Raw genomic sequence first — 25,400 nt, forward strand, 5'->3', positions numbered from 1 at the left:
CAGTGCAACACTTCACATAACCACAGAACCTCTGGGGCTGGAAGGGACCTCTGGAGATCATCCAGCCCAAGCCCTGCCAGAGCAGGGTCACCCAGGGCAGGGCACTCAGAACACAGCCAGCGGGGTTGGAAAGGCTGCAGAGCAGGAGGCTCCACAACCTCTCCGGGCAGCCTGCGCCAGGGCTCAGCAGCCTCACAGGGACAAAGCCTCTGGCGGCTGCGCCTTGAACCTGACGGCGCGGGACCCGGGCGGGGCTTGCGGTCCGGCTCCCGTGCCAGTACTCAAAATGGCTTCCACAGGTACCAGCTACGTGCCCTCGCTCAATATGGCTGACCTCCGCCGTCAAGGCGCGGGAGGGACGTGCGTAACCAGAGTGAGGCCGGCGGTGGCGCGCTGGCGCCCTCGGGCGGGCAGAGGTGGCCGCTGCAGGCGGCAGGGGCGATGTGCCCGTCTCAGGACTTCCTGGGCCTCCGCTCGCTCCGGGAGCCTCCTCCCGCTCGGTAGCGGCGGTGCTGTCCCACCTGGGCTATAAAGGGAAATGGGAGCTGCCCCCAGCGCGGTCAGGTGGCCGCCAGTGCCGGGGGGGTCCCTGGTTCAGGGGCACCTCTTCCCTCAGCTTTTGCTCGCACCCCTAAAATCCACAGCTTCTGAGTCTGCAGGAACTCTGCTGCCGCTTCCCCTCTTCCAGCATCACCTTGGTCTCCTTCTTCATGCTGTGCTTTCCCCTCCCCACTGCCTAAGCTGTTGCTTGGTCCTTCACCCCTGCCCGGTGCCCACATCTTCCTCTCTTTCTAATCTGCAGCCTGAACCCAAGCCTTTCACCCTCGGTGCAAGGAGCTCTGCATCCCACGGGCTGTGCCCCACTAGGAAGCCCCCTCCCGTGGGTTTGCTGTGCACTGTAGCACCAGAGTTGGCCCCTGCTGGAGCTGGCAGAACACACAGATGAGGGAGGCAAAGCTTGCTGCTAGCTGCTTGCAGCTGAGACACCTGGAGTGCTTTGGGTGTGGAGCTGTGGGTGCTGGCTCACAGCTGCTCCTGTGCTGTGCCAGCCCCTCCACTGCTGCGGCCTCACAGACCTGCTGGGTGGGCACACTTCATGGACCTGGTCAACACTTTGTGCCAGAGCTGTTAATTGATAATGGTGTGGAACAGGATCGGCTCGGGCAGGGGTGCTGAGGCTGCTGCCCAGCCTCACAGCTGCTGTATCACTGCAGGATGCCATCACCTCCCTGTAACTCAGCTTTGCAAGTGGCAGGAGATCACAGAGGTCACCTAGGATGCCAGGCAATGCCAGAGCAGTTCACTGGCACAGAAATGTTACCTTGCATCCTGACTCACCCAGGGCTGCACGTCTGCTGAGAGCTGGAGCAGAGGGCGAGGCTCACAGCTGTGCCATGCCAATGGGCAGGGAACCGGGGAGAGGGAAGCCATCACCCTGTCCATCTGCAGGTGGCATCAGGATTTTGTCTTGGAGCCTTCTCTCATCTGCTGTTTTAGCAAAGTTTGGATGTGTTGGCTCTGAAGGGCTGCTCTTGACCCAAGCCAAGAAACCATTTTTAACTCTTGTGCCTCTGCCTTCAAATGTATTTTTTCCCCAGGGAGTGCCATCAGTGGTGGCCTGCAGCATGTCTGTCCCAGGCAAGGAAAGGGAAAGCCTCCCATGGCAGAGAGGCTCCCACAGCCACTTGTTCACAGGCCCCAGTGATGCACGAAGATCTGCCTCCCTCTGCCTGCCCTGCTGCCAGGGCTTCTCCTCAGAGCCTTCCCCAGTCTGGAGCGTGGGCTGCCTGCAAACTCCTGTGTGCTGCGGTGCATGACCTGCTCCGGGCCCCTTCTGCAGCCCAGCAACCAGGAGGCCGCCGCAGCGCGGGGTCGGCAGGCACCCTGCTGCTGGCACCTTGCTGCTGGCACCCTGCTGCTGGCACCCTGCTGCTGGCACTCTGCTGCTGGTGGGGCACACCCTGACCCCGGCCCTGCCCGCTGCTAGCCTGTGCAGACCTGCAGCGCAGCGCTGCCGGGCCACAAACACACCCAGGAGGGTGTGAGCAGTCGGCAGAGGCGAGCAGGGCTCCGGCAGAGGCGAGCAGGGCTCCGGCACAGCAGCCAGCCCGGCCCCGGCGCTCACCTGGGCTCCGGCTGCGAGAGCCCCGCGGCCGCAGCGAGCAGGTACTGTGCCACCCCCCGGGGTGCCAGGCATGGCAGCCCTGCCGTGGGGAGCTGTGGGAGAGCTGGCGGGGGGGGGGGGGGATGATCTTAGCTCTGCGTGCGGCTGAGGGGGAGAATGGGAGGGGCTGTCCATGCTGCCCTCATGCTCCAGTGGGAACCCAGGGCATGAGGCTGGGAGAAGGGGGTCTGGGCCAGGCTGCGCTGCCCTTGCTGTTTTGGGGTCACCCTGTTCGCCCCACAGTGGCTCTGCTGTCCCTCCCTCTGCTGTCCCCCCTCAGGGGATGGTGTGGCTGGGTGCCAGCTCCTGCTGACCTGCCCAGTGGCACTCAGCCTGGGCTAGCTCTGCTCCTTGAGGGCAAGGGGATCTTGCTGTGCCCGTGGCCACCTGATGTGCTGTACCAGTGCCCCAGGCACACAGAGGTGCCCGTGGGGCTGCAAGTGCATGCTGCCGTGCTGGTGACTGTGGCAATGGGCCTGCCACCCCCTCAATCCTCCTGTGCCCCCCTCCCCAACTACAACTGGGGATGTGCTGTGGGGGTTGAAGGAGTTTGAAGGAGGAGAGCTGAAGGAGAGCTCCTTCCAGCCTTGACAGACCCCCAGGTCCTACTGTGCCATTCTCCCATGGGGCTGGGGCAAAGGGGTCTGCTGCACACCAACCCCAGCTGTGTTTGGGATCTGTGCCCTGTGCTGGGCTGTTGCAGAACAACTACTGGTGCCCCTTCTGCAGTCCCACTCTGAACCAGGGCACAGGATTCATTTTTCCTCAGAACCCTACAGATAGCACCACTGGCATTGATCTGTGGCCAGTGCCGTGGCACTGCTCTGCTAAGCTCGGGTCCTGGCAGTGACAGCCTCCCAGAGCAGCTGAGTGCTGAGATTTGGCTGTTGCCCACAACCACTCCTCCTGTACTTTGTACCAGCCAGCTGGGGCTGGGCTGTGTGACAGGGTTTCCCTCAGCAGCTGGTAGCACGTGGGTACTCTGCCCATGTGAGCAGCAAGAAGGGCACCAGGGTAGTGCCCAGGGGATGCTGGCTAAGCCTTCTGCTCCCTGGTGGAAGTTGTGCCTCTCCTTCTGGTGACAGCAGGGGTATGAGGCTGTAGCCAGAGCCCCTGGGTATCAGGAAGGGAAACTGGTTCCATGGCTTCTTGCACTTGTGCTAGGGCTGGCTCCCCAGAAGACAGCAGATGTGGGCAGTGCTGTGCTGCTCAGCATCCCCTGCCCCTTGGCTGGCTGGACCTGCTGGTGGCAGCCCCCAGCCCCCTCCAGCCTGCAAAAGTCACCTAGGCAGGTTAGGGATCCTGCTCTCAGGTTGGTACCTGGCTGTCCATGCCCCAGCAGCCACCCTTCTGTGTGGGTCCTGGGGATACTCTGCACCTCAGCCCTGGAAACCAACAGCCTGGTGATGTCTGGGAGTGGGGTGCCCTGCTGGGGTGCTGCTGTGTCGTGGGACAAGATCTGAGTGAGCCCTTGGCCATGGCCAGGGCATGGCAGAACCGCTCTGGGGTGGCTAGCTGGGGTGGGAGGCCCTGGGCTAGCTCTGCCTCCCTTCCCCAGGGCCCAGGCTGGGATGGGACACAGCCCTGCTAGGCACACCCTTGCCCCCAACACTGGAGAGGATGTGGCTGGATGAGCTGTGGTCAGCTGGCTCCTTGTGGTCACAGAGCTGCAATCTGTGGGGCAGGAGTGCTGTGGGGGTGCCTGGCCGGTCTGGGAGGTTGGGAGGAGGAGGAGCTCTGCAGCAGGGCAAGTGGGAACAGACGTGGAGTTTCTCGAGGTGGATGAAGGGAGCTCTTGCGTGGGGCTCCCTTCTTTCTCCAGCCAAGCACCCCACATCTGGGCACCACAGCAAAGCCTCCTGGCCCCGGCCCCTTCCCAGGGCATACAGAGCCCAGTCCCACGCTCAGCCTTGGTGTCTGCAATGGGTTCCCCCCGTAAGTGCCACTTGCCCCCTGCCCCCCACGGTGCTTGGCCCAGCAGCCGTCCTGCAGCTGCTCAGCTGCAGCTGCTCCGGCCGCGCCAGGCACCCCCGGCTGCAGCAGCTGCGCTGCAGGAGCTGCGCTGCAGGGCTGACAGGGCAGTGCTGCCTCCGCACACACCTGCACTTGGGGAGGGGGATGGGGACCCCCGTGCTGCTGCGTGCACCCCAGCTGTGCAGCAGCAGTCCCAGGAGGCAGCAGGGAGCTGCTGGCCCCTGCAAGATGCGCTGCAGCCAAGGGAGCCTGGCTGCAAGGTAGCCTGGAGCTGGACAGTGAGGCTGGTGGCCTCTAGAGCCGGTAGGGTGCCCCTGGCTGTCAGGCAGTGCCAAACCCTGGGCTGGGGCCAGCTCTGGGCTTGCTGCAGCTCGCTGAGCAAAGGGTCCCGGGGCAGCCTGCTGAACAGGTTGGGCTGCAGCCTGTGCTCCTGCTTTGCCTGGCACCATGCCTCAGCTGGGGACACAGCCAGCACCCCTTCTACGTCCCAGGACTCCAGCACAGCTGGATGCTGCCACACCCCCTGCCCACGGGTTAGGGGCAGTGTGTCTTGGGAGATCTGTGCCAACGTGTTGTGTGCATCCCCCTCAGGACAGCTGACCCTTGGCCCAGCACAGCTCGGTGCCATGGCAGACCCCGCTGGCTGCTGCCGCCCCTGTGCCACCTGCCTGCTCTGCCTCTACAGCTGCCAGTGGATCACTGCCAAGAAAGAGAAGAGGAAGGGCCTGAGAACCACCAAGGTAATGCCAAAGATGATGCTAAGCTGGGGCTGGCCAGCCTGTGTGTGAGGCTCAGGGTAGTGGCCGGGATGGGGAAGGGCTCAGGTCAGCCCAAACATTGGGCTGCTGACACCAACACTGGTCCTGCTCCCCAGGGCTGAGTGCCAGGAGAGCTGGGATGCTACCTGGCACCCTCTCTGCCCAGGGACTGCCCTGGCTTGGAGCAGTGAATGGTGAGAAGTTGAGCAGTTTGTGCCCTGTGGGTGAGAGGCAGGGCAGGGCAGCAGGCTGGCAGAGCAGGGCTGAGCCACAGCCACCCCCTGCCCGGCTGAGCGTGCCTGGAGCCAGGCACTGAGCTGCACTGCCCGCGGCGGAGTGTTGCGGGCAGGCCCTGGGGGCTGCGTGCCTAGCAGGGCACGTGGAAGGCACGGTGCCTGGGCTGGGCACAGCCCCTGCCCACGGGGTACTGGGAGGATGAGTCCCCAGCAATTTGTAAGCTGGGAGGGGCAAGGCCCTGGGATTCTCTGAGGTCTCCAGATCCCATGGGAGTGGCTGTGCTGCTGCTTGTCCTGTCTTGCCTGGAATGTGTGGGCAGGTCCTGCCTGCCACATGGCCAACATAGCACCTGGCATCCCTCACCTCCCTGGCATCCTTCACCTCCCTGAGTATGCAGGGGCTGGAGACCATGCAGCTGGAGCTGGGCTCAGCTGGGCAGGCAGGAGCAGTCTGCGGGTTCCTTGCTGCTATGGCAGCCGTGGCACACAGCACCCCTGGCACACAGCACCCCTCTGCCCAGCCCACAGAGCAGCCAGAACAGCACCTGGGGCTCTGGCTCTTCTCATGTCCAAAGTGCAGGCACTGAGCTGCCCCATGGAGAGGGAGCAGAGCTCCCAAGACTGTTGCACAGGAAAGGAGGCAGCCCTTACCCACAGGCTGTCCTCTCCAGTCTGCCGTAGGTAGCTTTTAAATGCCCTGTAGGAGATGCTGCTCCAGCCTCCTGGAGCATGGGTCCAGCCAGAAGAGCTCTGCTGGGGAGCTCTGTGCCCTCTCCAGGGGCTGCTGTGTGCCTGCACCTGGGCCCTGTGCCTGCCGTGCCCCTTGTGCAGCCTGTCTGGGCTGGGTGCCCTGCAGGGCTGTGCACAGCTCTCACCTCTGGCTTTCAGTGCGACTGCAGCTGGTTCCTCTTCCTCTTTGTCGTCTTCCTCTTCGCACTGGTGTGGCTCTACTTCACAGTCATCATTCTGAACGATTTCCACAACTTCAATGAGTGAGTAGGGTGCCCACACCCAGCCTTGCTCCGTGTGCCCCCCCCGCCTCTCTGAGCACCCCCTCTGCTGGCAGGTTCATCTTCAAGCAGAGGAGGCTGTGGCTGGACTGGTCCCTGGTGCTGCTCGTAGCTACAGCTGTGCTCATCACCTACTCGGCCACGCTGCTGGTGAGCCTCGGGGGCCCTGCTTGTGCTGGGGGGGTCACAGCTGTGCTGGGCACAGCCTGGCTGCCATGCTCTGCAGAGCCAGCTGAAGCCCACAGCATCTGGCCTGCCAGAGCTCTGTCAGCCTGAGCATGGCCAGAGCCCTGCCTCTGCTGGGGGAACAAACCTCCTGTGCCCTCAGAGGGCTGAGCTGTGGGGTACAGCCCAGCCCAGTGGGGTACAGCTGACAGCTCCTTGTTCTTCTTGCAGGTCCTTGCTTTGTGCTTACAGCTCTGTGGCCAGCCCTTGAAGCTACACTGGCTGCACAAGGTGAGAGGGGAATACTACCCTTGCTCAGAGCATGGGGGACAGAGGGCAGCTGCAAACCCAGACGGGGCAGGTGGGGCTCAGGAACAGGGGCTCAGGAGGAAGGGATGAGGAGGACTCTGCCTGTCCTGCCAGGGCAGAGCCCAGCTGGCCTGCAGGATGCTGAGTACTGCCTTAACTGCCTTGTACCCTGTCCTACAGACCCTGCTGATCTTAACTGCCTTGGTAGTGGCTGCAGCCTTCACAGGGCTGGGAATAAAGTGGGCAGAGGAGTGGAGAAGTGCAGGTGTCTCCTTGCAGGTGAGTCACCTCAATACCAGAGACTCCCCCAGCTGTACCCAGAGCCTGCCCTGTGGGCATGAGCTGAAGGGTGGTGACTGGAAGCCCCAGCGTGGCTGTGTGCCATGGAGGTTAACTCCCTGTCTTTGGCTTCTGCTGCCTGGCCAGGCTAGGTGCTCCTCCTGCTCTTGGAGTCCTCCCTGGAGCAGCTGCAGCCAGGGTGATGAACAATGACTGGACAGAGCAGTTCAGTCACCCCAGGAGCTCTGCCCTTCCCTCCCTGCCAGCAGTGCCAGCTGCAGTAGCAGACCTCCTGTGGGGACCAGGGGTGGGCTGGTGCTGGCTAACACCCTGCCTTTGCCTCCCCAGGCCACAGGCCCCTTCCTGCACATTGGAGCTGTGGGGGGAATGACTCTCCTTGCGTGGCCCCTGGCCAGCTTCATCTACCGCACCCGCAGCACAGGTAAGCCCCCGCCAGGGCCCCCACCTCCCACCTCAGCTGGTGCTCTGCTTCCTGCTGCCCAGCCTAGGGGCACTGGTGGCAGAATGTGCACAGAGAGCATGGCTGCTGTGGGAACAGGTCCCCAGGACTCAGTCTGACAGCAATGCTTGCTCATTGTTGGTGCTTCCAATGCCCAGCCCTTGTTGCAGCTTCAGCCCTCACTGCTTTGCAGCTGAAGGAGGGCAGTGGGCGGCAGCCTGCACCCTGCAGAGGTGCTGGGCTGGGGTGCAAGGACATGCAATGTCCTTTCATAAAGCTGCAGGGTGCCCGAGGCTGAGGAGTGCAATGAGTAACCTATGGTAACCATAAGTTCATGCCAGGGGAAGCAGCCTTGGCTCGTTCCCAGTGGCCTGCAGGGCACCTCCTCTGTAGCTCAGCTCTCTCTGCCTGCTGCAGGCCTCAAGGTGCTCCTGCTGCTGGCGTACTGCGCGCTGATGATCGCACTCTACCTGGCTCCCCTGGGGATCACCTCCCCTTGCATCATGGAGGAGAGCCAGCTGCCCCCCAAGCCAGCCCTGGTTGGCCACCGAGGAGCACCCATGGTGAGTGGCCAGCACCTGCAGCACCCTGGCACAGGGGTTGGGGTGGATGGGGCAGGCTGCTCCACCAGCAAAAGCCAGGCTGTGCCTGCTGCGGGGCACTGCCACCAGACCCTTGCTGCTGCAGGCCTGGACAAGCTCTGGGGTGCCCAGAGCAGCCAGGGCAGCACAGGGCTGGAGGATGGGTGAGCACAGGGTAAGGAGAGGGGGTGCAGCAACTGTAGGGCAGAGCTGCTTGCTGGGTGCTGCTGGCTGAGGAGCAGGTAGCTGTCAGCAGAGAGCCTGGCTGGGTAGTGTGGGCTGAGCAGCAAGGACTGGGCAGGCTCTGAGTGCCTGCACCCAGCCCCCTTCCTGCCCCCTGCACTACCAGGCTCACCCAAGTCTCACTGTGGTTGCCCCAGAGCTGTGGTTGCAGCCAGGCAGGGCAAGTGCCTGCTCCCTGCCCATGCCCTCACTGCTGGCACCATTGCCTTTGCAGCTGGCCCCTGAGAACACCCTCATGTCCCTGCAGAAGGCTGTGGACTGTGATGTGCAGGTCTTTGAGACAGACGTCATGGTGAGGTAAAGGGGCAGCAGGGGCTGGCAGGGAGGAAGAGGCCTCTGTATCCTGGGGGGCACCCTCCATGTGGGGCATCCTGCAACACACCTGCAGCACTGATCTGGCCTGCAGCTGGAGGCAGGACTGTTTCCAGATTGGTGTCCCAGGGACCTGGGAGAGGTGCTGGGTTCCTGTCCTCCCCAGGCAGGCAGGCTGCCTCCCTCCATCACGGGGTGGGACCGCTGGGAACAGACCCTGGCTCTGGTTTATGCCACGCAGTGCTGCTGTGGGGACAGCTGCTGCAGTCATGAGGGAACTGCTTGGCTCCTGGCTTGGTCTCTAGGTGGTCTCTGCACACTCTCCTTTTTGTGCAGAGGACCACGAGTAGGCACAAGGGTGGCTGGGAGAGGCAGGGAAATGAGACAAGCAGCTTGTAACAAAGAGCTTTCCTCTCTGCTCCTTTGCCAGTGCTGATGGGGTCCCATTCCTCATGCATGATGAGGAACTCATCAGGACCACCAACGTGCAGGCTGTGTTCCCCGAGAGGGCTGCCCTGAACAGTACTGCCTTCAACTGGACAGACCTCCAGCAGCTGGATGCTGGCAGCTGGTTTCTGGAGGTCAGAATGCCCCTGGGGATGCTCAGGGATAGGTGGACAGAGCATTAACTCTGCCCTGGGGAAGCTTCCCTCTGAAGCCCTGGTCCTGGCAGACACCTGGCCAGGGTGCAAGAGCACTTCTGCACCTGCACAAATCCATGGGGTGAGGTTACACCTCAGGCTGGGCTTTGCTCTTCCTCCTCAGCTGAGTCATGCAGGAGGCTGCTTTGTGGGGAGATGTCTCACCCATGTGCTCTGAGCTGCACTGCCTGCCTAGGCTTGGAGGCAGCTGTGGCAGGGCTCTTCCCAGAAGGTGACTAACACACTGCTGAGCCGCTCTTAACTCCCTACAGCTGCTGGAACTGTGCTGTTAGTGGGCAGAAGGGCAGAGGTGCCCCATGGATCTGCAGGAGAGGGGTCCTGTGCCTGTCTGTGCTGGAGAGACTGCTGTGAGAGGAGCCAGAGACAGGCACCAGTTCAGCACCAGTGGAAGCTCGGGGGGGTGCCTATGATGGCACCAGTGGAAGCTCAGGGGGGTGCCTATGCTGGCACCAGTGGAAGCTCAGGGGGTTGCCTATGCTGGCACCAGTGGAAGCTCAGGGGGTTGCCTATGATGGCACCAGTGGAGGCTCAGGGGGGTGCCTATGATGGCACCAGTGGAAGCTTGGGGGGGTTGCCTATGATGGCACCAGTGGAGGCTCAGGGGGCTGCCTATGCTGGCACCAGTGGAAGCTCGGGGGGGTGCCTATGCTGGCACCAGTGGAAGCTTGGGGGGGTGCCTATGATGGCACCAGCTGAGGAGGTGGCAGCTGTAGGGGCTGCCCTGGTGACCCCCTCTCCCCCTGGCAATGCCCTGGCAGCGGAGGCCGTTCCCCACCGTGCAGAGCCTGTCTGCCGGCGATCGCCAGGAGGTGGCCAGGCAGCGGATCCCCTCCCTGCAGCAGGCCCTGGAGGCAGCCAAGCAGAGCAACATTTCCATCATGTTTGACCTCCGGCCTGAGAACCACAGCGACTACCAGAGCTTCGTCAATGCCACCCTGGCAGCCATCCTGCAGTCAGGCATCCCACTGCAGCAGGTGAGTTGGGCACCACCGCTGCAGCCCTGCTGGCACAGTGCTGCCCAGGGAGGGGGTGTGCCCCCTCGACCCCACTGAGCCTGTCCAAGTGTGGGGCTCTCCACCTGGGAGAAGTTACCAATAATTAGGGGTCTACAGCTTCAGACCTGGCCAAATGCTTTGGCCCCCAGGTTGTGCAAACAGTGACTCAGCCTAGGGAGGGACCAACAGTGCTAGCAAGAGCAGGAGAAAAGTGCTCAGGCTTCCACCTCTCCACCATTCACCACACCTCTCCCTGCAGCTCTTGCACTGCAGCCTCCTGTGTTGCCTCTGCACCTCTCCAGCCTCTGCAGTGCAGGACATGTGCTGCCCCCAGGGCATTGGTCAGCACACACCCAGCACACAGACACACATTGGTCAGTGCTCTCCCTCCCTGGCCCTAAGAGAGGGTAGAGCAGGAGAGGACACAGCACAGCCTTGGCCTCTAGTGCTGAGCCAAGGTGCACTCTCGCTGCAGCTGAGGCCAGAAGGAGGCATGACTTAACCTATTCAGCGACCCAGAGAGGCCATAAATGCTCCAGCCTTCTGTAGTGGCTTGAGCCTTAACTGGAGTTTAGGAGCTCAGATGGTACCAAACCAAGAGTTCCAACACCCCACCCCCTCCCCCCCCCTTTCCCTGATAAGGAAAAAGGAGAGGAAGGAAAAAAGGGGTAGGGGAAAAGAGAAGGAGGCAAATCTACCAAAAATATTCTGGAGTTGGTTTGGAAGTAGGAGAAGTAACCATTTTTATATACATACATATATATATATATGTATCTCACAGTATTGGGGGGAGAAGGGTTTACAAGGGTGAGGGATAAGGATAAATAGGAAAATATACAGAACCAAGCCTGCATGGCCTTGCATTTCCTTGGATGTAAGTGAATTTAGTCCTTTAGAGAGCATAGGAGCAGCTTGAAGAGGCCAGACCCTATCACGTGGAAGAATCAGGAAAAAACTCCTGCAGCTGTTGTCCTCTGGAGCAAGTGAGGCAGGAGGAGAGAGGGCAAAGGACAGCAGTGTCCTCCTTTTCACGCTGGACAGGAAGGGGGAGTGGAATAGACCGCCTTTAACACAGGGACCCCTCCTCCTGGGAGGGGGAAACCAAGTCCCTCTCTGTTCCCCTGGATCAGGTTACTTTTATCCCCCGGGGTGGGAACAAGAGTCTCTCAGCCCTCCACCCAGGGTGGGTGTAACCCAGCACACCTTCTCATGCTGGAGCTGCTTGCCCCCCTCACTGAGTCCCTTGTGCTTGTTGGTTGGGACAAGCTCTTAGGAGGCTGTCCTGGATGAGACCCTCATGGAGGAGCTGAGCATGGAGAGGAGCTCAGGAGCCAGCTGCCTGAGAAGGTCACATGTGCCTGGAGCTGCAAGGAAGTGCCAGAAGAGAGCAAGCTCTCTGGGGTACCTCTTCTCCACATGTGGTTTCTGGCTCCTGCCCAGGTCCTCTGGCTGCCTGATGGGTTCAGGGAGCAGGTCAGACAGCAAGCCCCAGGGCTTCAGCAAGTCTACGGCCGGAAGAGACTCCAGAATGAGGAGGAGCCACTGCTGCACGTCAACCTGCCCTACCAGGACATGAGCTCTGAGGAGATCAGGTGAGAGCCCTGTGCCAAGGAGCCTGGCAGCTGTGGGGCCTGGGCACTGTCCCAGCTGTGGTGAGGGCCAGCTGAGGCTGAGTGCTGGAGGGTGTGTGCTGCATCCTCGGAACAGGGGATGGAGCTGGCTACAGTCCTCTCCCTTGCCAGCAAGGTTGCCCTGGCCCTGACTCTCCAGACAGTGGCTCCACGTGGCTGCAAATGCTGAATCACATCCCAGACACAGCCCTCTGTGGCCTGCTGCCCTGAGCACACTGTCCTCCTGCAGGCAGTACCGCCGGGACAACATCTCTGTCAACCTGTACGTGGTGAACCAGCCCTGGCTCTTCTCTGTGCTGTGGTGCTCCGGGGTGAGCTCTGTCACAACCAACGCCTGCCAGGTGCTGAGGGAGATGGAACGCCCCATCTGGCTGCTGGTAGGTGACCCTTCCACCCTGCACCCTGCCCCACAGCACTTGGGAGGCCTGTTCTGCACAGCCCTAGGCAGCCAGCTGCCTGAAGGGTGGCTTTTGCTGGGTGCTGGGCTGGCATGGGAAGCTGTGACCCTGCAGAAAGGAGAGCTGGCACAGCAGGCTGGGCTGGGCCTGGCTGGTGTTGATCGCTTCTGTTGTTTCCCTGCAGCCCAGCAGCACGTACCTCATGATCTGGATTGTCACAGACTGTGTTTCTTTACTTGCCATCCTCTGGGCCTTCCTCTTGCTGAAGTATGTTTAATGCCTTCTCTGCTCCCAGGGCAGGTCATCTGGGGGAGGCTGTGGTGTGCCCTGGGTGGGTGGTGCATGCCCAGACGCAGTCCTATCTGCTGCTACCCCTGTCTGGACTCGGAGCCTTGGGGGTCCCCTCCTGCTGGCTAAGTGAGACAGCAGTGTGTGGGGGAAGCTTTTACTCTGCAGACAAAACCCCTCCCCCGCCTCAAGACACTGGGTGCCTTATGTCATTGGCTCACTCTGCACCCCAGGGCTTGGTGGGCTGAGCCTGGGGTGGCCTTGGCCTTGCTCCTTTACCCATCTGCAGGCACCAACAGCACATCCCCGTAGGACTATGTCCCATGGTCTCCCACCTGGGAGCTTGAGGGAGGGAAAGGGGAGGCCAGACTTGACATGCTAACATTGATCCTATTCCATCTTCTAGGAAATGCTCCCAGAGAAGACAGCCAGCAGGTGAGTGTGCATGGATGGGAGCTCCTCTCCCTGGGAGCCAGGCTGTGCCTGTGGGACTTTCCCTGGCAGGCAGACAGGCAGCTCTCTGCAGTCCAACATGAAAGAGTGATTTGGGATGAGCCGGTGAGGGAATCCCAGCCCAGGGAGTTCCTGCCCTGCCCTTAGCAAGCAGCCCTGTGGAATCCCACATTGTTCCAGCCACCTCATACCGGCTTTTCAGGCCGCTCTGCCTGTGACTGCGGGCTGCCAGCTGCCTGCAGTGGCTGTTTTCTCTTTCTGTGCCCCCAGAGTCTGAGACGGACGTGCTGCTCACAAAGATCAACAGCCTGATGCAAGAGTGACCCCTCCAGCCTGCACCAGCCCTGGGGAAGGGCAGCCAGAGCCCTGCACAGCTCAAGCGGGGAGCGCTCCTCAGGCCAACTTTGAGGCTTCTCTCCTTAGCAGACTTCCTCCTGAGCCTCCTGTCCTCCACAGCCTTCCTGGCTCCTTGCGTGGTGCAGAACTGCCCTCAGCTGCAGAGACTTGGAACGGGGCTCCCATTTCCAACCGGCAGCAAGGAGCTGGAGCCTTTGCAGGAGTTTCATGCAGCTGGCTTGCCCCTGGCGGCTGCTGAGTGGTGCTGGGGCCAAGATCTCTGCCCTGGGGTTTGTAGTCTTGTGGGGATTCAGGTCAGCGCTTGGTGTGGGGGGAGGGCAGCCTCTGCCTGCCAGCAGCTCTGCAGCCGGTGATGGGAAATCCTGTGCCCAGCACTGCTGCCCAGGGGCTGCCCTGCCCATGGCCAGAAGGGGGTGAGGGGGTAGCTTTGCACGAGATGGAGGGGAGCTGAGCTCTTCCCACCCCCATGCTGGGCACAGGTCATGCTCCTGTTGGCTTTGTGCTTGCAGGCCGGAGTGCTGGCCCTCATGCAGCAGTGGGTGGCTGTTGCTCTGGGAGGAGAGGGGGTCTGGGGTGAGGGCGTCTGGGGCTGGCAGGACCTGCGGTCAGGCTCCTGCCGCTGCGAGGCTGTGGAGGTGAGGAGGAGGGCAGCGGGGGGCACTCGGCGTCGGGCACTTTGCAGCGGGGTCTTGAATTCGGGATGGGGTCAGCTGTTCCTGTCCCCACCTGTCTGTGTCAATAAACCAGCGGAGCGCAGACTCCAGCGGGGCAGCGCTGCCTCTTCCCTCGCTCCCTCGCTCCTGCTGCCCCGCACCGAGAGCCGCTCCCCAGCGGGCCCGGGGCGGGCGGCGGTCCGCGGCGCCTCCGTGCCATCTAGTGACGGCGCGGGGAAGCGGTGCCGGGGGCCGAGCGGCTCCTCCGGGCCAGGCCCTCCGCAGCAGGGAGGGAGAGACCGCGAGGGAGGGAGGGAGGGGAGGCCGAGCCGGGCGTGCCCGCCCGGGTGCCCGGGGCGGGGTGCGCAGGCCGAGCCGCCGCGCCCCGGAGCAGAGCCGCGGGAGCGGTCGGCTGCCCTCGCCGTGCCGAGGCGGTGCCGGCGGGCGGGGGAGCGGCTCCTCGGCCGGTTCCGGCGGGGCGGGGCGGGCGGCGGCTCGGCCGCTCGGGGGCTGGTACCGATCGGAGCGGCCGCCGGCCGCGGCGGAGCGATGATCCGCCGGCAAGGTAAGAAGCGCCCTGCCCTGCCCTGCGCTGCCCGCGGCACCGGGCACCGCGGCCCGCCGCGCTCAACAAGTGTCTGCCCTGCCGGTACCGGCACCGGGATTGCCCCCCGGTGTCCCGCCCTCCCTCTCTCCCTCCCTCCCTCCTCGCCACGGGCCGGGCAGCCCTGCCCGGTCCACCCTCGGGGCTGAGACCCCGGGACCGGGCGCCCTGCCTCCCGCCCTCCCCGGGGCGCGGGACACGTGCCGCCGTGGCTCGGAGCGGGGGCCACGGAACGCTGTGTGGCAGCATCCTTGGGTGCCGGGGGGGAAGCGGGTGTGGGGAGTAGGTCCTGCGAGGAAGGGTCTCCTGTAAGTGGAATTTGTTCCATGAGGCACGGTGTGATGTGCCCCGGACACCATGGGCTTTGTCTTGGGGGCTGCAGGAAGGCTCCTCCGGTCTCTGCCCTGTGCTGGGGACACAGCACTTCCCTGGGCTCCTCGGTCCAAGGCTCCCGCTGGCTGTCAGCTGGTGCTGGTGGCCAGCGGCGCAGAGGTCCCTGCAGAGTCCCTGCCCTTTCTGTGCAACCTGACCACGGGTGGGATGTTCACACTGGGGTCACATTTGGCCTGGTGGAGTGTTCCCAGTTCTCCACCTGCTTCTTCAGCTTCTGCTGAGGTCAGGAATGAGCAGGTGACGATGACTCAAGTGCCTGTGCAGGCTGCTGGCCACTGTCTGAAGCCACTGTCTGAAGGAAGCCCTTAGTGCTAGCATAGGGCTGGGGTACCCATAAAGGCAAACAAATCCGAAGCCAGAGGAAGTTCCTGCTCTTCCTGGAGCTAGCGTGGAGCCCAGCTCTGAGCAGGAGCTATTCAGGCTTCCTCAGGCTGCTTTCTCTGTTCCAGCATGAGTCACTGTGGGGCAGTAACACAGGCAGGAGCCCCTTCCCCTCTGGGCCGAGGGGGAGCTGCAAGGGCAGTCAGCCGAGCAGGCTGGGACAGCAGGTGGCACACACCCTGGCAGACACAGGCCCCCTTGTTCAGTGACCTGAATTCCCTGCTGAGGGCCCTGGGATGAGCAGGGTCATGCTTTCTGCATGAGTTCCTGGGTTAAAAGATGAGCCCCAACAGTGGTGGGATGGCTTCCCTGCCTCCTCACACAGACGCTCCTTTGTCTGCAGGCTTCCAGGGTGACAAAGGGAAATCTTCACTGATGGGCTTGGGATGGGCTCAAGGTCCACAGGAGATCCCCACCCACACGGGAGATGGATCACATCTGAGGCTGGAGCTGCACTGGCAGCTTTGGGCATCTGCCCAGTGAGGCACAGAGGTGTACTGGCACAGAGAGATCACAGCTCCATTGTTTTAGGTCCAAAGTTGACTCACAGCTATGGTGAGCCCAGACTTTAACCAAAGCATTGCTTGCTTCATGGCAGCCTCCAGCTCCTCTCCTGGCCAGCATCCCTCCCTTGCTGCCCCCATGTTCCTTTCCCACTGTGTGTCCTGCTGACACAGGGCTGTGTGCTGCAAGGAGCAGTCCTTATGCCTCACCCTGCAGAAGCTGAAGCTCTGCCACTCATGCAGCTGAGCTGCTTGCAATATTTTGTAGGAGTGACGCCATGCTCAGCTTTGCTGCAGCCATCTGGCCCCACATGACTGCAGCTCCTGCTGGAGCACTTGTAGCCCTCTGCAGCCAGGATGTGTCCAGCTCCTGAATGGCTTCTCTGCCAGGGAGGTGGCAGAAATGCTCAGGCTGCCCAGTGGCTCGGGGTTTGGACATGTGCAAGCCTGGGTTTAGGCACTGATTGAGCTTGAGAAGGGCCAGCAGGCAGAACCACCTTCCCTCCAGCCCCTGCCCAGCTCTCCACCATGGTCCCCTGCACCTCGCAGCAGGGTTAGCTCCTCCAGGTAAAGAGGATGCTTTTGTGGCTGTGTAGCTGGAAGGCAACTCGAGGCATTATCCAGGTGAGCCTTTGGCACCACTCCAAGGCTGCACTCAAGCCTCTGCTGCTGGTGTCTGTGCTAATGCCTTGTTTCCCCTGTGTGCCCTCTGCAGACACAGAGCGGGCAGTGGAAATTCTGTCCAGGTACCAAAGCACCCTGCAGACCCCGGAGGAGCAGGAGCTGAAGGCATCCATTGGGAAGATCTCGCACATCTTCCGCAGTGAACTCTTCCAGGCTCTGCTGGGTAAGCCCTCCCTCCTGGCCCCTGGCCCCTGTGGCCCCCGGGCTCTCCTAGGGGCCTGATCCTGCACAGGCACCTGGCACTGTGCAGGCTGGGTACATCCTGTGCAAGCACAGGGCTGGCAGTCATGCCAGGGAGTTGGGCCATGGTGGGGCTGCGGTCACTGAGCGTGTGCAGTGTGAACAAGGTTCCTCAGCCAGGTGGTTGCAGACAATAGGTAAAGCCTCTTTCAGCACACCCTGCCAGATCTGCCCAAGGCTGCTGCTGGGTGTGGCAGACCTACCCAGCACCCACTAAAGGATGCTGCAGTGCCATGAGCACTCTCTGCACCCTGCAGTGTGCTGTGCCCACAGCCACTGCTGGCTCTCCAGCTCTGCTGCGACTGGGTAGGTTTAGGTTGGACATCAGGAAACATATTTTCACAGCAAGAGCAGTCAGGCACTGGCACAGGCTGCCCGGGGAGGTGGTGGAGTCACCAAGCCTGTCTGTGTTTAAAGGTGGTTTGGATGTGGTGCTTGGGGCTATGGTTTAGGGGTGAACCTTGTAGAGCAGGGCCAGTGGTTGGACTTGGTGATCCTGAGGCTCTTTTCCAACCTGAGTGATTCTGTGACACCCCACCACAGGCTCTCACTCCTTCCTGTGCCCCTCAGCCTCATCACAACCTTCAGCTTTCCATTCCTGCTGCCCACCCAAAGGGAAACTCATTTTTCTCTCTTTGGGGCTGAATCCAGGTGTATTGATCTGCTTTTGGGGTGTCCTGGCCTCTCTGACTCTCAGAGCCACAGGCACTTGCGAGGAGCGCAGGGGCTGTGTGTTACACAAGGAGCAGAGTTGGCAGCGAGGCTCAGTGCGGGGCTGGGCAGCAGGAAAGGCCATCCCGAGTGCAGCATTCATTCCTCTGTGTGGATGTAGACAAACACAGCTGGAGTCTCCCTGCAAGATTCCCAGCTGTCTCGCTGAACAAGGTCACTTGGAAATGCACTTTCTTTGCAAAGGATTTTATTTAGAACAGCCAAATTCAATGGTTTTGGGCTCTGAAGGGGCTTAGTTCAATTCCCTGCTGGAGCAGCCCAGATCCTGGCTATGCAGGCTCACCTGGGGCACTCATTTTGGAAGTAACCCCAAAGAACCATTTGTGGAAGCTGCTGTGTGTGGTGGAGGGGGGCAGAAGCTTCTGCTCTGCCCTTGGAGTCCTGCTTGCTGTGGCAGCCCTGCAGTTTCTGCTCCCAGGTCTCTCAAGTTTCCCGGTGGGAAGGAAGGGAAAGCACCCCAGAAGCTCTGCACCCCAGGGGAGGACCTGGGCCCCAGGTGTAGAGGTTCATGTGTGGTCTGTGCCTCATTCTCAGTGCCTTCTGACCCAAGGCTGTCTCAGCCCTGGTGCTCAGTCTCCTCTCCTCTCCTGGCTGTCACCTTTTCTTCACACCTCTGCAGCCAGAGACTCATTTCTGTGCCTGCAGAGCCCCAAGTTGCCAGCAAGCTGCTCTGTGCTCCAGGTTATCCCCTGAAAATGACACACTGTGTGTCTGAGCTGCTTTATTCTCTTCTTGTTGCTGTTGGAGCACCACCTGGAGGCTTCCAGCCCCAGTGTGTCTGTGTGCAGCGCTTGTGCTGAGGTGTCTGTGCCACCCATGCCACCCGCAACAGAAGCACATGGCAGGGGAGGGCTCTCTGGGGCCGTTCTTGCCTCTTGATTTACTACTCGCTCTGGAAACGGTGCCCAGCCCATGACTAGCCCCACAGGGGAGGCAGTGGCCCCCCAGCAGGGCTGTGATTGCCTTGGCAAACCTGACACGAGGCCAACACCCCTGGAAGCTTTTGTGTGCTCCCCGGCCCTCGCCAGGGCTGTGTGAAGGCAGCAAAGCAGCGCCCAGCTGTGCAGCAGTGCTGCGGGGGGAGCCTGGTGCCGTGCAGGCTGAGCTGGCTGCGGGGGGAGCCTGGTGCCGTGCAGCCTGAGCTGGCTGCGGGGGGAGCCTGGTGCCGTGCAGCCTGAGCTGGCTGCGGGGGGAGCCTGGTGCCGTGCAGCCTGAGCTGGCTGCGGGGGGAGCCTGGTGCCGTGCAGGCTGAGCTGGCTGCGGGGGGAGCCTGGTGCCGTGCAGGCTGAGCTGGCTGCGGGGGGAGCCTGGTGCCGTGCAGCCTGAGCTGGCTGCGGGGGGAGCCTGGTGCCGTGCAGCCTGAGCTGGCTGCGGGGGGAGCCTGGTGCCGTGCAGGCTGAGCTGGCTGCGGGGGGAGCCTGGTGCCGTGCAGGCTGAGCTGGCTGCGGGGGGAGCCTGGTGCCGTGCAGCCTGAGCTGGCTGCGGGGGGAGCCTGGTGCCGTGCAGCCTGAGCGGGCTGCGGCGTGCCCAGCGCAGGCTTCCCAGCACCCTGCTCTGATTGTCTGCCTTGGTGTCCTGTCAGCGCTGCACCAGGGAGTGTCACTTGATTGCTGGTGACCTTTTCAACTGGTTTAACCGGCTCTGAGCCCAAGCGAGCCTGCCCTAGATGTGTTTACCCACGCAGGAATTTGCCCTAATTGCTTCCGCCCCCCCAGAGCCTGGGTCTGTGAATTCCTCTGTTCACCAGCACCTCTGGTGCTGCCTGCTCGCGGTGCCTACACACAGCTGGCACACACTGGGCTCTCTTCAGGTCACAGATCACAGATCGCATCGGGTTGGAAGGGACCATCAAAGCTTATCTTGTCCAACCCACCCTGCAGGTAGCAGTGGAGTTGCTTGAGCCTGTCCAGAGAAGAGCAGCAAAGCTGGGGAGGGGTCTGGAGCACAGCCCTGTGAGGAGAGGCTGAGGGAGCTGGGGTTGCTTAGCCTGGAGAAGAGGAGGCTCAGGGGAGACCTTCTTGCTCTCTACAGCTCCCTGAAGGGAGGTTGTAGCCAGGTGGGGGTTGGTCTCTTCTCCCAGGCAAGCAGTGACAGGAGAGGACACAGTCTGAAGCTGTGCCAGGGGAGGTTTAGGCTGCATGTGAGGAGGAAATTGTTCCCAGCAAGAGAGATTGGCCATGGGAATGTGCTGCCCAGGGAGGTGGTGGAGTCACCATCCCTGGAGGTGTTTAAAATAAAACTGATATTAGGCACTCAGTGCCATGGTTTAGTTGATCAGATAGTGTTGGGTGATAGGTTCCACTTGATGATCTCAAAGGTCCTTTCCAACCTGGTTGATTCTGTGATTCAGTGACACCTCCAGCTTGAGCAGGCTGCCCAAGGCCACACTGAGCCCACAGCACAGATCCACTGGAGCTAAGTGGCAGCTCTGGGGTGTGGTGGTGCTGCTCTTCTGTTTTGTTTGCTTTTCACCCGTCCTTTTCCCAGTGTCTCTGTCTGAGGTATGCAGGGAGTCATGGAGCTGGTTCAGAGGTTATGCAAGGGAGGAGGATTTGGAGGAGAGCCAGGGATGCACCTCCCACCCAGCACAGCGGCTCCCATCTTGCTGCCCACTCTGGCCCTGCAGAGGTGCCTCCTTTTGCAGCCCTTCAGCACTGGGGTCCTGCATTTTTCCAGCCCCAGGGGAGCATGAATGGCCCAGCATGGTGCATCCCCGTCCTTGGATCACATGCAGTGGCCAGTGTGAGTTTGAGTACCAAAGTGCATTGTGCCATAGCAGAGCTACCAGAAGTGCCAGCCATGGAGTCTTCTCCAAGTTGGTCTACATGAAAAACGCCAGGGGTGTGGCTTTCCAGGTGCTCTTCCATAACCATAGAAACCACAAAACCCCTTCAGCTGTTTTGTGGAGCCCAGAAGCCTCAGTCTGCCCAGCTCCAGGTGAGGATGCACAGCCGCAGCCTGTGTGCTGCCCAGAGCTGGCAACGAGCCCTGTGCTGCTCTGCACATTCTCCATGTGCTGCCAGACTCCTGTGGGCGTGGCACAGCCCCTTAAATCCTTCTGACCACCCTGCCAGGCGCCACTCCCTCTCCTGGGAGCTGGCCATGCCCAGGGCCATGCAGGCTGTGCCAGAGCGGCAGTGCCCGGGGGGTGCCGCAGCAGCTGGCTCAGCCCAGTGCAGCAATGCCAGAGCTGCTCTGTGCTGGAATGTGCCAACCCCTGCTCTGCACAACAGGAATTCTTCGGTGGAGCAGAGGGCAAACAGGCCCTGCTGGCTCCCTCCTGCTGGCCCCTTTCTCCCCGTGCCCGTGGAGCCCAGTGTGGGCCTTGCAGGGAAGCAGCCCGGTGACAGCGCTCGAGGAGCCTGGGCTTGAGCATGTGGTGGCTGGGCTGGGGTCGTTTCCCTCTTTTCCCTTGAGCCCCTCAGGGAGATGCTGAAGCCAGCAGCGAGGACAGGCTCTCATGCAGATGCAGCTCCCAGAGCTGGGGCTGAAAGGGGCCCCTGTGCCCTTTGTGGTGGGCAAAGGTGGGCAGGCAGAGTCTGCACTCAGTCATCCTGCTGCACGCACAGCACTCCTCCCAAACCCCTTCTGGGACTCAGCAGAGGTTGCTGCAGACTCCAGTGAGGTCCTGTCAGCTGCTCAGGCTCCCAGCCCTCCTCTGTGCCTCATTTACCCCTCCTAAAAAGTTCCTACCCTGAGAGCCCTGCTGCTGCAGAGGCACAGGGAGAGGCAAGCTGCCAACCCACACTGCAGCCCTGGGTGCAAAACTTCCATGGGCAACTCAGTTTGCCAGCAGTGCTACTGGGAATGGTGGTCACAGTTTCACCAGGTGGCTGCAGGAGCCAGAGTGGTACAACTGGAGGGATCTGGTAGGTCTCCAGCCTTTTGCAAGGGAGTCAACAGCCAGGAATAGAAACTTGTAGCTTGCCTGGAAGCTGGAGCAGGTCCAAAGAAGGGCAACCAAGCTGGTCAAGGGTCTGGAGAAGAGGTCTGGTGAGGAGGGGCTGAGGGAAGCAGGATTGGTTGGTTTGGAGAAGAGGAGGCTGAGGGGAGACCCTCATTGCTCTTTACAACTCCCTCAAAGGAGGTTGAAGCCTGGTGGGGGTTGGTCTCTTCTCTGTAGTACCAAGTGATAGGATGAGAGGAAAAGTCCTCCAGTTGCCCCAGGGGAGGTTTACAGTTGGACATTAGAAGAAACTTCTTCCCTGAAAGGGTTCTCAATGACTGGCAGAGGCTGCCCAGGGAGGTGGTGGAGTCCTCATCCCTGGAGGTGTTCCAGAAACCTGTGGCCATGGCACTTTGGGACACAGTTTAGTGGGCATGGTGGTGTTGGGCTGATGATCTTGGTGGGATTTTCCAACCCAAACCATTATGTGATTCTGTGATTCAGCTCTCTAAAGGTCTGCTTTTGGTGGCTTTAGCTGTGGATCCTCCCTACAGCAGCAGGGCCAAGGCTGGTTCCTGCTGGACGTGGCTGGCACGAGGGCACAGCATTAGCCCTCAGGTGCTGGCACCACAGAAATCTTTTCCTGACACTTATTTGACCTACTGGCTCCAGGTGAAAATGGTAACACACATTCTAGGATCTGGAAACCTGGAGTCACTCTTCCTTGTTGGATCTTGAGCAGAAATTGGGCTGTGGGACAGAACGCAGCAGCACCTTTGGCTACCTCAGTGTCCTCTCTTCTCAGGTTGTGCTGCTCTTCAAAGTGTGCAGGTGAGGCAGGCTTGTGTGCAACTTGTGATGCCCTCAGGGCATGAAGTAAACCAACATCTGTTTAAATTTTCTTTAATGCCACAGGCCTGTGTGTCCTCCAAATCTACTCCTGGCACAGCCACAGGCAGTTCTTTGCTTCCTGAACTCAATCACAGAGTCACCTGGTTGGAGAAGCTCTTGAGATTATTGAGTCTCACCATAACCCTGCACAGGCCCTGGCCCTAAGCACCCCCTCTTCTGAACGCCTCCAGGGATGGGGACTGCACTGCCTGCCTGGACAGCCTGGGACAGTGCTGATGACCCTTGCTGTGAAGACATTTCTCCCAATACCCAATCTCCGTCTTCCACTCCTGAATCTCCTGTAACCCCTGGTGCCAGCAACCATTCCCTCTCCTGGCAAACCTCTAAAATGGGCTGAGGGCTTCAGAGGTGGCAAGCAGCTGCCTGCTCTGCAGGCTCCTCACCAGCTGAGCTGCTCAGGGCTTTGTTCCTGCAGCAGATGGGTGACAAACAGGGACACTGTCAGGGTGGGGCTGCTCCAGTCCTGTTTGGATTTTGGGGGAGTTTTGCACACTCCAAGTGTAGGGCAGGCTGGCAGGAGCCCCCTGGCCTGTTCTGCAGTGACTATTTTTATAACCAGAGGCAGGGATGTTTTTGCAGGCAGACAAAGTCCTGTTTGTGTGGCAGCGGTGGCTGCCTGCAGTGACCTCATGGCTGAGGCAGGAGGCCTCTGGGAGCTGCCAGCAGCGAGCTGGGCACTGAGGTGCTGCAGAGGGGATGCCCCGGGCGGGTCTGGGGACTCCCACTCCTCCCAGCGTTTCTGGCTGCCCCATTTCTCCCAGGGCACAGGAGAGAGCCTGGCAATGATGCAGTGTGAAACAGCGGCTCCAAAAGTGGCATGGATGCCAAGCAGTGGCACAATGCTCTCTGGGCTTGGGCAGCTGCATGGTCTGGCTGGGTTCCCCATGGGCACAAAGCTGTCCTGCCAACAGCTGAGGTTCAGAGCAACTTTCCTCCTGCAGCTGGGAGGCCACCAGCAGCCCCTAGGAGCTGGGTGATGTGGGTAGATACTTCTCCTCTTCCCATTTGCAACGTGGATGTGCTGCTGTGGTGCATGGGCACATGGGAAAAGAGAGGGACCTTGGGCAGTGCTCAGCCTGCCCCTGCTGGCACTGCCAGCACTCCTCAGATTTCCTTTGGAAAGCTTTGCAAAGAGGGCATTTGATACCTGGCAGTGCCTGGATGTGGCACAGTTTGAGGTGAAGGGCTACAGGAGCTGCTAGGGAGCACTGGAGGAGCAGCCATGGCCCCCTCAGGCTGAGAGCCACCACTTGCCCCCGGGCTTGCTTGCAGCAGAGGGGCTCTGCAGGCTGCTCTGCAGCAAAGGCAGCCACAGAACATGAGCTCAGGTTCCTGCTGCGGCTGTCCCCACTTTGAATGCTTATTTACGCTGCTGTGACTTCTGTGCCCTGCCAGCCCCATCAGGCTTCCGCTTCCCCAGGTGCTTGAAGTGATTTATTACCCTTTTAAGCCTTTTGCAAGGCATTCACCAGACTCTCTTGGCTGACCTTTTGGAGCTTTCCCTTTAACCTGGCAGCATTTCCCAGCCCTCCTGCTCTTCTCCTTTGAACACAGCCTCAGCTTTTTGGCCAAATGTCTTCTCCCTTTTAATAGCCTCCCTTCCCCTCTGGTCCAGTCTTGCTTTCCTCCCTCTTGCCTTTACAGTCTCCTCTGGCCAGGCACTGCTTGTTTGCTCTGATGTCCCACCTGAGCTTCCCTGAACAGGCTCAGTGCCCCCCATAGGTCTTTTACCTTCTTTGTTACCCTTTTCAGTTTCCTGGTAAAAAAGCTTCTCCCTTTTGATGTGGTGCCCTTGCTGAAATCAAACACTCCTGTAGTGGGCACACTGGCTTTTGTTGCTCCTGTGGAGGTGCTGGATCTGGAGGTCCCTGTCTGACCTGGCTCTGGAGATGAGCTGGGGACTGCTGGGTGCCAGCAGCTGCTTGGGTGCCCAGTAGCTGGGACTTTGTTAGGGAGGAGCAAAGCCCATTGCAGCCCTGCTGCTCCCTGCAGACCTCCATTTGTGACAAGGAGAGGGCAAAATGCCCCTGGCAGGGGCAGGAGAGAGTCTGGACTCCCACAGCCCCTCTGGGGGCAGCAGATGCTGTCAGGTCCCACTGTCATGCCATGCTCTGTGGAGCAGAGGATACCTGGCATCTGCCTGTGGCAGTGCACAGGTAATATCATGCCAGATGGGAAGAGGGAATTTATCTGGGAAGCATTTGGAGAGAATGTAGCTGTAGCCATCAGCTTTAGAGCTTGTACACCTGGAGCTTGCTGGCCTAGTGCCCTGTGCCCTCTCTGCCTGTCTCTGTGGGAAGGGAGCCCAGGGGCACTGGGGAGCAGCTGTGGGGAGAGAAAAGCCTGGCAGCATCAGGGTAGGCAGGCAGGGGCTGCTTGGCACAGAGCTAAAGGGACATGAGACCATACAAGGGGCTGGCACAGCCTGAAGGAGAGCAGGACAGGGTGGGGGTTTTGATTGCTGTTGCTGAGGGCAGTGTGCTCTAAGCCCCTCTAGAGCATGTGGCCGTTGCTCGGGGAGATGCCTCTGCCCTCCGCAGCCATGGGGTGCTGCTGCTGAGCCAGGCAGCCCGCTGCACCTCCTGCCTGCTCCAGGGGCCGTGGGGGGCAGTGCAGCCAGGCTGGGCAGCCAGCAGAGCCCTGTCCCAGCCCTTGCCCAAGGCGCCCTCCCACAGAGGTCTCGGGACGCCGTGTGGCAGAGCAGGAGGGCACAGGTGCAGTGCCCCAGGCAGGCCTGTCCCGGGGCTGCCCTGTGGATGTTCCTTGTGCTGTTTTGCAGACATCCATGAATTCTACGACTTCACCCTGCGCTCCGCACCGCTGCAGCCCCCCAGCCCGGGCACACAGCATGGCACAGCTGGGGAGCAGCATGAGGCCAGCCAGCCCCACCCTGCACCCCGAGAGCCCCAGCACCTGCCCAAGGTAAGAGAGCGGCACGGTGCCGCGGCGCCAGGCCCTGCTGGGCGCTGCCCCGGGGCAGTCGGGGGGCACCGGAGGCTGCTGGCCGCAGCAGTCAGGGCAGCTCACTCCCAGGGTGTTCCCACACCTCCTCTGGCACAGCTTGAGTGCAGCTCCTCTGCTTCACAAGTGTTAACTGAATTACTGCTGAAGCAAATAGCTGCAGCTCCATGCCTGGC

General features: G+C 61.1%; 2 protein-coding genes across 6 annotated transcripts in view; both read left to right on the top strand.

Annotated features, from left to right (window-relative positions):
- The first annotated feature begins 2,040 nt into the window (after positions 1-2,040).
- Positions 2,041-14,046, top strand: GDPD2 (glycerophosphodiester phosphodiesterase domain containing 2). Of its 2 annotated transcripts, XM_068163582.1 has the most exons (16): positions 2,041-2,166; positions 4,730-4,878; positions 6,021-6,124; positions 6,199-6,292; positions 6,539-6,598; positions 6,797-6,895; positions 7,244-7,337; positions 7,773-7,918; positions 8,394-8,476; positions 8,922-9,072; positions 9,912-10,127; positions 11,589-11,740; positions 12,009-12,156; positions 12,362-12,444; positions 12,872-12,900; positions 13,189-14,046. In XM_068163582.1, the coding sequence occupies exons 2-16, from the start codon at positions 4,765-4,767 to the stop codon at positions 13,239-13,241; spliced, it is 1,626 nt and encodes a 541-aa protein (XP_068019683.1). In that variant the 5' UTR covers positions 2,041-2,166; positions 4,730-4,764; the 3' UTR covers positions 13,242-14,046. The 2 variants fall into 2 exon arrangements, with proteins under 2 accessions (XP_068019683.1, XP_068019684.1); XM_068163583.1 differs by lacking the exon at positions 12,362-12,444.
- A 246-nt stretch (positions 14,047-14,292) lies between these two features.
- The window catches only part of DLG3 (discs large MAGUK scaffold protein 3), a 93,536-nt gene continuing 82,428 nt past the window's right edge, over positions 14,293-25,400 (top strand). For all 4 annotated transcript variants that reach the window (XM_068163593.1, XM_068163584.1, XM_068163585.1 and 1 more), the window contains exons 1-3: positions 14,293-14,493; positions 16,525-16,656; positions 25,043-25,185. In XM_068163593.1, the coding sequence (XP_068019694.1) occupies positions 14,478-14,493; positions 16,525-16,656; positions 25,043-25,185 (291 nt within the window). In that variant the 5' untranslated portion in view covers positions 14,293-14,477. The remainder of the gene's footprint in view (positions 14,494-16,524; positions 16,657-25,042; positions 25,186-25,400) is intronic.

Source organism: Melanerpes formicivorus, unplaced genomic scaffold (assembly GCF_026170545.1).
Source record: "Melanerpes formicivorus ecotype bairdi unplaced genomic scaffold, bMelFor1.0.p_v2 SCAF_73, whole genome shotgun sequence".
NCBI classification, from domain to species: Eukaryota; Metazoa; Chordata; class Aves; order Piciformes; family Picidae; genus Melanerpes; species Melanerpes formicivorus.

What these genes read in the sequence shown, in the direction of transcription:
- GDPD2 (XM_068163582.1), top strand. Translation starts at nt 4,765, where the DNA reads ATGGCAGACCCCGCTGGCTGCTGCCGCCCCTGTGCCACCTGCCTGCTC. An exon ending in CCTACTCGGCCACGCTGCTG is followed by an intron (nt 6,293 to 6,538) that starts GTGAGCCTCGGG and finishes TTCTTCTTGCAG; the next exon opens with GTCCTTGCTTTGTGCTTACA. An exon ending in AGCTACACTGGCTGCACAAG is followed by an intron (nt 6,599 to 6,796) that starts GTGAGAGGGGAA and finishes CCTGTCCTACAG; the next exon opens with ACCCTGCTGATCTTAACTGC.